A 9,794-nucleotide genomic window follows, 5' to 3' on the forward strand; every position below is an offset into this window, starting at 1 on the left:
ACTCTCCTACACCCCAGCTTTGGAATCCTCCCAGATTGTGTGCATAGAGGGTCCTGGGGGTCCTCCCTGCCTGACTCTTCTCTGTCCGCTGAATAACTGGGGGCAGGGTCCCAGGATGCTCCTGTCTCACCACTGCCCCCCCGCCCCGCCGCCCCAGGCCACCGAGGAGTGCACCCAAACCATCCTGGAACTGGAAGAATCTCAAAAATCCATGAGTGACTCCCTCCTGGAGAAACAGGAGCAGTTGTCAAGGATGCAGGTTGAGGCCGACGAGCTTGAAGTTGAGCTGAACCGGCTGGCGACCCTCAAGCGACAGGTAGGCAAGCCCCAGGGCCACAGGAACCCAGCAACAAGGCCTGCTCTGGCCCAGCTAAGCCCAGGCTGATCACAGCAATCTACTGCTGTCGTCCACCTCACATTGCTCGTGAAGGCTCCACGCCAGCGCTGTCCTGGGTGCCAGGGGTAGAGTGAACAGAAAAGGTGAAAACCCCTGCCCTCCCTGAGGTCACCTTCTGAGGGTTGGAGGACAGATAATCAAACTAATAAGCACAATGATACCTCATTTCTGATGGTGACAGATAACTCTGGAGAAACAGGAAGCACAGAAGGGGTGTTGGGTGGATGCGGGCAGCACTAGGAAGGAGGGTGGTCTGAGATGGCCACACAGGGAAAGTGACATTTGAGTCAAAGTTTGAAGGGGAGGCAAGGGATTGAGCACCCCCAGGTACAGCAGGAGTGGAGGCTGCCCAAGGCCCCAGGCTTGCAAGGCTTGGAGGGGGCAGCACCGTGACCATGGGCTGCTCCCTCAGGGATGGGGTGGTGAGGAGTGGCTTGGGATCACTGCAATCATTTGGTTCTCATGATGAGTGTGGAATGTGAGGGCCAAGAGTGGACACAGGACCTGTCTTAGGCCATCATAGTTCTTAAGAAGGATGCATGGACCAGGGTAGCCTCAGGCTAGTGAGAAGCCATCAGACTCCGTGTGTCATTTCAAAGCTGCTCCACTGGGATTTTCTGCTGGATTCAATATGGTGTGAGCAGAAGGCAAGGGTCACTCAGGGCTGCAGTGTTTGGGCCCGATCAACTGAGATGGGTGTGGTGGGCACCCGGTAGGTTGGACTGTGGGTGAGGGCGGGTCCATCAGCCCCTTCCCCTGGATCTGCCAAGCTCTCCACTGGCGCATCCTTGAGTCGGAGTTCGTGCCAGGCCAGCAGGTGTCCTCTTTTGAACACGCATAGCCTGACATGGGGTCTCTTGTCCCTCCCAAGAATCTTTCTGAGCTCGTGGCCCTGCAGACGCGCCTCAAGTACCTGCAGGCCGTGAAGGACGGGCGGTACGTCTTCATGCTCCGCAATAAGCAGTCACTGCTGATGGAGCTCAAGCGTCTGCATGACAGGCTGGTCAGCATCGGCACCATCCTCCACCACGTGAAGGAAGAGTACCCCCAGTTCCAAGAGGCCCTGCTCAAGGTCAGCCAGTCCATCGACAAAAGGCTGGAGTCATCCGGGTCCTAGAGAGCCCCAATCCCCAACCCCCACAAGGAGGAGACCAGTCTTGTGTGTCATCAGAACTGGAATCTTCCTACCCTCAGAGAATGACACCATTTAAGAGAGACAGGGTGGCATTGTAGGAATTTTTTGTAGGAAATCCCTGCGTTTGCGGTTCCATTTTGGTGAGTCTTCCACTTGCAAAGGCAGTGTCAGTGAACACAAACCTGCATGCCCACGTTGGGCTAACTTCTCCTAGTAAAACTGGAAATACAGGCCTCTGCTCCTGCCCGCACCTCCAGCATGGGTTAAATCCAGATTCCCAACTTATGGGAGCAAGTCCAGGGGGATGTGAATCCCTGGCTGCGTCTGGAGGCCTAAAGCCTGAGGTGAGATCACACAGGTGTGTGACCACAGACCTCCCTTTGTCTACCCACTTCTCCAGAGTCCTCGTCCACCCAGGGCGCCTCCCCCTCCACTCTGACTCCCAAGCACCTGGTACCTATGCCTTCCCTGCAGTTTAAAGGGAAAATTTTCTATAAGATAATTTTAAATGTTTCAGGAGGAAAATAAAATTTTTTTTCTGAATGTGCGAGAAAAAGTGTATTTATTCTACACAAACCCCACAAAGAAGCAGGGAAGCCCTCAATCACACTCTGACACTGCTGTGTGGGGCTTTCTGTGCCTGGTTCCACCTGACAGGGTCACAGGATCCAACTTTTCACTTGAAAATTTTGCTCCTCTTTTATTATTAATTTCCATTGGAGTATAGTTGCTTTGGGCTTCCCAGGCAGTGCTGGTTTCCCTGACAGCTCAGTTGGTAAAGAATCTGCCTGCAATGCAGGAGACCTGCACTGGATTGGATTCCTGGGTCAGGAAGATCCCCTGGAGAAGGGATAGGTTACCCACTCCAGTATTTTTTGGCTTTCCTTGTGGCTCAGCTGGTAAAGAATCGCCTGCAATGCAGGAGAACTGGGTTGGATCCCTCAGTTGGGAAGATCCTCTGGAGAAGGAAAAGGCTACCCATTCCAGTATTCTAGCCTGGAGAATTCCATGAACTGTATAGTCCATGGGGTTGCAAAGAGTGGGACATGACTGAGCGACTTTCACTTTCACTTCAGGTGGTACTAGCGGTAAAGAACTTGCCTGCCAATGCAGATGGAAGAGATGCAGGTTTGATATCTGGGTCAGGAAGATGCCCTAGAACAGGGCGTGGAAACCCACTCCAGTATTCTTGCCTGGAGAATCCCAGGGACAAAAGAGCCCAGTGGTCTCGGGCCATGGGGTTGCAAGGAATCAGACACCACTGAAGCAACTTAGCTCATGGTTGCTTTACAATGTTGTGTTAGCTTCTTGCAGTACAAGCTTGCTCCTCCTAACAGCCTTTTCTCACTGTACGAAAAGTACCGTGTCATTGAACATTTTCATGACAGTCGGTTTTATGGGTTATGACATTTTCCTTTCAGAAGAAGTTTAAGTTGCTTCCACATTTTCGGCCTCTGGGTGATAAACTCGCACAGTCAGGCCTCTGGAGTGGCCTGGTGGGCTCTAGAACGCGGAGAGCTCGCTCACTCGGGGGCGTCGCACCCTCCCCGGATCGCAAAAGGTGAGGCCAGACCTCTCCCCAGAGCCCTCTCTCCTGCAGTGTGCATGGCCACTGGGCCCCTCTCACTTTCCAGGGGCGCCGAGGCCAACAGGGCGAGGATGCCCCTGCACGCCCCACGACCAGAGGGCGCAAGACCGGGGATGAGCACTCATCAAGAGCGCCTGCGCAGGGAACTGTCACGTGACTCACCGCCACTGCGCCGCGGGCGCTGGATCCCGAGGTGGCCGCTGCGGCTGGCGCGCGTGCGCGGAGGTGAGCCGGCCCGACAGCTGGATTGGGGCTGCGGGTGGTCCCAGCGAGTGGCGGGGCCGGGGCGGTCCGCGGCAACCCCACAGACTGGTGGCGGGGCGGATCCAGCAAGTCTTCAAGCCCGAGAAGGGAGGGGTCGATCGATAGAAGGGTTGGTTGTCAGTGCTTTCCTTTTGGAGAAGTTGAGGTCATCGTGCCAGGGCCGCGCGCCAGCGGTCAGCAGTGACGACAGTGATCTCGGTAACATGGGGACCCCGGAAGCTCCACGGTACCCACTCACTGCCCCCGAGCTGGGCGAGGAAGGCTGTCCTTGCCCACGTTCACAGGGAGGAAGCTGAGGCACGGGAGGTTTAAAATCCTTCAGCTGCCTCTGCCGGTGGTGGAGCTGGGCTCTGAACCAAGCTTGTCCGTACCACCACTGTGGCCTGGGGAGCAATGGTTCAAAGTCATAGCCCAGAAAACGAGGCGACAGTCCCTCCGGGGCGCCACTTAACCTACTGACCGTCAGTCCTTCCCCATTTTTCTCTCTAAATTGTCGAGCACCATGAGTGTGGCCCTTCCCCATTGTAGGATCTCTTCCCTCTTCTAGGCTGTCTTCCCTGTCTGTAAAATGGAAACAGGGAAGGGATGGGGTGCTGCCCTGACTGTGCCACTGGCCACCTCTTCAACTTCTGAAGTCTGGGTGGGAAGGGCCAAGACCTTCCACTCTGAATTCCCCAAGTTTCTGAATAATCACCATCACAGATGTGTCTGGCAGAGTCAAGTGGAGCTGGTACACTGTGTGGTATAAAAAATTTATATTTATCCCGTCTTTGTCTCCAGTTCCTGACACACAACTCCTAAAAACCCTAGAATCTTGGTGGTGATAAGAATGTCTGTTTCATGCTAATGAGATGACTGGGGGCTTGTAAACAGCTTCAGAATGGGAGCTAGTCCCCAGAAGGACCAAGGCAGGATTCCAGGGTGGGAACTTTCACCTGGCCTCAGGAGGCTGGTGATTAAGTTAATTACCAGTGGTCAGTGATCTCATCGTTTCGTGCCTACATAATAAAACCCTAAACTAGTTGGGGTTTAGAGAACTTCCAAGCTGGTGAACACATTTTGTTGCTCAGAGGGTGGCCAGCCCAGAGAGGGCATAGAAGCTGAGCACCCCTTCTCCATACCGCCCTCTGGGTATTCCTAGGTTGTATCTTTTATAATAAACAAGTACTTTCCTGAGTTCTGTGAGTTGTTCTGAGTTGTTCTAGCCAGGTATTGAACCTGAGGTGAGGGGTGTTGTGTGAACCCTGGAAATTGATAGCCACGTGGTCAGAAGTGACAGTCTGGAACTTGCAGTTAGCGTCTGAGGTGGGGGAAGTTCATGGGACTGAGCCCTCAACCTGTAGGGTCTTTGCTAATCCAGTAGTTCTTGTCAGAATTGAATTGACTTGAGTGTGAAAAAGCCCCACACTTTTGGTGTTGGAAGTGTTTGCTCTTACACCTAACATACTGGTGAAGTATGGTGGCCAGAATGTTCCAGGTGACTGACTGGTCTGTGTTTGGGACAGGCTCAGACTCTCAATGACGTGGGTGCACTTCTACGGTGGGTGACTTCTTCCCACCCCCACCAGTATCTGCATGTTTCCAGAGGCCGTGAGAAAGCAGCTTACAGACCTCCTGCCACAAGGAGCTTTGCTGACAGAGGTTCAGCTCCTGTGCCCTGAAATCATCACTGCTATCTTCTGCAAGGGGCCACCTCCTGGCCCTTAACACTAGGGCAGGCTTCTTCTGGGAGACCTGGACCCCTCTAAGGACCAGCTTTGGCTTGAGGACTCCCAGCACCATGGCCTTGCCCAACCTTCTTTAACCTGCATAACAGTCTGGGGCTCTGGGAGCCACCACTCTCCTGTGGGGTCAAAAGGGTGGGTACATGTGGGTGGTCTCAGCCTCTCTGCCAACCTCCCCATTTTGTCTCAAGCAGATAAAAAGGATTCTCTGAGTAAAATCCTTGCATATTTAGTCCCATATCCATGGCTACTGATCCTCAGGGGAGCTGGACAAACAATGTTCCTTACATAAAGATAAGCAAGATGCAGGTGATAACAGTCTTAGCACCAGAGTCACCAGAGCGAGGCTCCAGTGCAGTGGCTATGGCAGAGACCCACAACCAGACCCCACATGGGCAGGTTTCTCGCACACCTGACAGCAGGGGCCAGGAGGGGCTCCCCTTGCCAAGTCCTGGGGGCCAGGTCTCTCTCCTGTGCTTGGCCGTCCCTGAGTGTTGCCCTGGGTTGTGGTGCCCAAGACCCCTCAGAGACTGTATCCACATCCAGGTCAGCAGAGAGGGACAGAGAGAGGGTGCACTTCCGCCCCATTGGCCAAGACCTAATCACCTCAGCCACAATCCTCATACAAGAGTGGGACTTACTCCATCTACTGTGGGAACTTGTTCCGCTTGATCTGTCACGTGGATCTTTGTTAAGTCATTTTGTTATTTCGTCTTTGTTAATCATTAAGTCATTTGGACAGACATTCTAGATGCATTAATTTGTGACATATTAGAAGACTTCACAATGCGCAGAATTCTGCAACTCCCTGTTTGGGACTTTTCTCTCCTTTCCCTTTTTCCTCCCTGCCCCAGGTCTGCCCTCACTCACTTCTGCCCTGGGCGCTGTTGGGCCAGCCCCAAGTTCAAGTCTGGAAGCTGCTTTGAGAGTCCCCTGAGGTCCTGGGCATTCCCTCCTGTTGTCCTGTTGAGCCTGGTTGTTCTGTCTGCCTGCTTCCTAGATCCACTGTCCACCCATGATGAGGTGGCCACCATGCTCTCGCCCCCTGCTGGGGGTCTGCACCCTCCTCTCCTTGGCGCTCCTGGGGCACATCCTGCTTCATGACTTGGAGGTGGTCCCCCGAGAACTACGAGGCTTCTCCCAAGACGAGATTCACCAAGCTTGCCAGCCAGGAGCCAGCAGCCCAGAATGCCGTGGCAGCCCCAGGGCAGCACCTACACAGTGCGACCTGCCCCCCAACAGCCGCTTCGACTGCGCCCCAGACAAGGGCATCACCCCGCAGCAGTGTGAGGCCCGTGGCTGCTGCTACATGCCTGCAGAGCGGCCTCCGGATGCCCAGATGGGGCAGCCCTGGTGCTTCTTCCCTCCCAGCTACCCCAGTTACAGGCTGGAGAACCTGACCACCACTGAGACAGGGTACACAGCCACCCTGACCCGTGCCGTCCCGACCTTCTTCCCCAAGGACATCATGACCTTGAGGCTGGACATGTTGATGGAGACCGAGAGCCGACTCCACTTCACGGTGGGCAGGATGGGGGCCAGGGGCTGGGCAGGGGCAGAGAGAGTTGTGTGGACAGTGGATGAAGATGGATTCTGCTGTGCTTAGTGGCTCAGTCACATCCAACTCTTTGAGACCCTATGGACTGTAGCCCGCCAGGCTCGTCTGTCCATGGGGATTCTCCAGGCAAGAATACTTGAGTGGGTTGCCATGCACTCCTCCAGGGGATCTTCCAACCCAGGGACTGAAGCCAGGTTTCCTGCATTGCAGGTGGATTCTTTACCATCTGAGCCACCAGGGAAGCCTGAAGACGGACTCTATGGGGTGTTTATTTATGCATAGATGTGTACTGTACCCTCACCCAGAGTCTGGGTGTGAGCAGACCTGGCATCTACATTCAGGGGATAGTGGGTCACTAAGACAGTGACTGGCAGGCTCTAGGAGTGTTCTAGAGGGGAGGGCTTAAAGTGAGGTGGTGAGAGGTTAGGTTCCCCCCCAGGAAGTGACATCCCAGCTGGGACCTAAAGCAGGAGGCAGGAAGGGGGACATTCCAGGCAGTGGGGGGTGGGATCCCAGGCACTGAGGGCAGGGCCTCTTGTTCGATTTATTCCCAGCCGCTGGGACAGTGTCTGGCACATAGCAGGCGCTTGGTAAAAACTTGTCAACTGAATGAATGTCCAGACACAAAGGTGAGAGAGCCTGCAGCACGCAGTTCAGTAATACCCAGTTATTTTAACAAAGTAATTAACAACAGCCGTGAATTACTGAGCGATGACTGTGTACCCAGACAATGGTTGGGTGATCTAATTAGGTTTTCTCATTCACCCTGTGACTAGGAATGCCAGGCCGAAAACCGTTGCCAGATTCGGGAAATAAAAATACAATTTTGAATTTCAGATAACTAAGGAATTAGTCTTTTTTTTTTATAGCATAAGTAAGTCCCATAGAATATCTGGGACATACTAATACTAAAAACAATTGTGTGTCAGAAACCCAGATTTCCTGGTGTTCTGTATTTTACCTGGCAGCCCACACGAGGTGCTCTCCTGGCTCTATAGGAATCTGAGGTTCAGGGATGTGGACTAGTCTGTCCACACCTCCAGGCTCTGTGCGGCCGCCCTGGGACTTGAACTGACTCCTCCCTCCTCTGGAGGGTGAAGGATGGAGTAGACAGCTGTTAGGGGCGGCCAGCCACCAAGGGCCTCATGACACTATTCTTGTCCTCTAGATCAAAGATCCTGCCAACAGACGCTATGAAGTACCCTTGGAGACCCCGCGTGTCTATAGCCAGGCGCCGTTCACACTCTACAGCGTGGAGTTCTCGGAGGAGCCCTTTGGGGTGGTCGTGCGGCGGAAGCTGGACGGACGGGTGCTGTGAGTGCCTAGCCTCTGTGCCCCCCACCCCAGTCTGGGTGGGAGGGTCAGGGAGCTGGAGAGCATTGTCCCTGACCCTGTTGTGGTCCACCCTCCTGCTCTGGCCTCCTTGCTGTTCGTGGCCCCCGGGGGCCCTGGTGCTCACGGTTCCCTGCACCCAGGCCTTCAAAGGCCCCTTCTCAAAGGCCCCCCACTCACACTGTCCACCCCAGGGAGGCCCATTGGGAGTGATTTTCCCCGGGGGACACTTGGCAACAGCTGGAGACATTGTCACCACCAAGGCGGGGAAGCAGGGATTCCATCCAGTTCCCCACAGCACCAGGACGGCCCAGAACACAGAGGGATTGGCCCAAACGTCAGCAGTGCCTCGGCTGAGAAACCCTGTCCAGTCTAAAGGAGCAGCCCCACTCCAGGCAATACCCCCTACTCTGCTTTATTATTTATTTGTTTAGCACATAGTACATATCAATATGGGCTTCCCTAGTAGCTCAGCCAGTAAAGAATCTGCCTGCAATGTGGGAAACCTGGGTTTGATCCCTGGGTCGGGAAGATCCCCTGGAGGAGGACATGGCAACCCACTCCAGTATCCTTGCCTGGAAAATCCCCATGGACAGAGGAGCCTGGCGGGCTACAGTCCACGGGGTCACAGAGTCAGACACAACTGAGTGACTGAGGACAGCACACAGCACATATCATTTTACCAGACACTGCGGTTATTAACTTGTCTCATCCTTTCTCTTGACCCTGTGGAGCCTCGGAGTGCCCTAACTGCCTCTGGCTGGGCAGCTCCGTGAAGTCTGGGAGCAGTTTGGCCCTCCTGGGGAGGTGGTACTCAGAGCCACAACTCCCAGGACTGGAAGGGTTTTGGGCAGCAGCCGCTTGTGGTCAGGGCTCACGGAGCTGTCAGCTTCTCATGTGAGGCCACCTGGACTCTTCTGGCAGGCTGAACACCACGGTGGCCCCCCTGTTCTTTGCGGACCAGTTTCTGCAGCTGTCCACCTCCCTGCCATCCCAGCACATCACAGGCCTTGCCGAACACCTTGGGTCCCTGATGCTCAGCACCAACTGGACCAAGATCACCCTCTGGAACCGGGACATCGCCCCTGAGGTAAAAGGGTAGCAGAAGGGGGTCTGGGATCAGAGGGGCCTCATGGGCCAGGATGTAAAGTGGGGTGTCTGCCATGTCCCAGCCCAACGTGAACCTGTATGGATCTCACCCTTTCTACCTGGTCCTGGAGGATGGCGGGTTGGCTCACGGGGTCTTCCTGCTGAACAGCAATGCCATGGGTAAGCACAGGGCACTGGGGCCCTCCACATCTTCTGGCCAGTTCTGCTTCGCCCCCAGCCAGGGTTCCCTGGTGCAGCTACACCCCCTCCTACCTTGAGGGCGCTGGGGCTCTCTGTACCTGCCTGACAGGCTGCAGTCTCAGAGGAGGGGGCAGAGGATTGGGCCTTGTACATTCTCCGAGAAATGAGCAGTGGGCCATGGCCTCTGCCAGCTCTATCCTTCGGTGCCCCTAAGGTGAGACCTCTGATGTGAGGAGGGGGACTGAGGCCAAAAAGGGGGGCCTCAGGCTGCTCAGCACCTTCCTGTCCTGCTCCAAGTCTCTCAGTGAGCTGGGCTCAGAGTGACTGTCCTGGGTCCCCCGGCTCCCTGCGGGAGGACCTCTCCAGCAGGTGTTTGGCCCATTGGTGCAGCGCTGAAGGCCCTGGGGAAGGGGGGTGAGTATTTGCCCCTGAGCCCCAAGGCTGCTTCCTCCAGATGTGGTCCTGCAGCCCAGCCCAGCCCTCAGCTGGAGGTCGACAGGCGGGAT

At 55.1% G+C, this 9,794-nt stretch overlaps 2 protein-coding genes across 4 annotated transcripts in view; both read left to right on the top strand.

Moving 5' to 3' along the window:
* CCDC40 (coiled-coil domain containing 40) overlaps window positions 1-2,067 on the top strand; it is a 44,029-nt gene extending 41,962 nt beyond the window's left edge. For both annotated transcript variants that reach the window (XM_010856281.1, XM_010856282.1), the window contains 2 exons: window positions 158-316; window positions 1,269-2,067. In XM_010856281.1, the coding sequence (XP_010854583.1) occupies window positions 158-316; window positions 1,269-1,514 (405 nt within the window). In that variant the 3' untranslated portion in view covers window positions 1,515-2,067. The remainder of the gene's footprint in view (window positions 1-157; window positions 317-1,268) is intronic.
* A 1,201-nt stretch (window positions 2,068-3,268) lies between these two features.
* GAA (glucosidase, alpha; acid) overlaps window positions 3,269-9,794 on the top strand; it is a 16,893-nt gene continuing 10,367 nt past the window's right edge. Inside the window, exons 1-6 of one of the 2 annotated variants that reach the window (XM_010856283.1) lie at window positions 3,269-3,345; window positions 6,109-6,630; window positions 7,835-7,980; window positions 8,923-9,088; window positions 9,171-9,267; window positions 9,743-9,789. In XM_010856283.1, the coding sequence (XP_010854585.1) occupies window positions 6,124-6,630; window positions 7,835-7,980; window positions 8,923-9,088; window positions 9,171-9,267; window positions 9,743-9,789 (963 nt within the window). In that variant the 5' untranslated portion in view covers window positions 3,269-3,345; window positions 6,109-6,123. The other variant, XM_010856284.1, reaches the window with a different exon arrangement.

The sequence above is a fragment of the Bison bison genome, unplaced genomic scaffold (assembly GCF_000754665.1).
Source record: "Bison bison bison isolate TAMUID 2011002044 unplaced genomic scaffold, Bison_UMD1.0 scf7180017864371, whole genome shotgun sequence".
Lineage (NCBI taxonomy): Eukaryota > Metazoa > Chordata > Mammalia > Artiodactyla > Bovidae > Bison > Bison bison.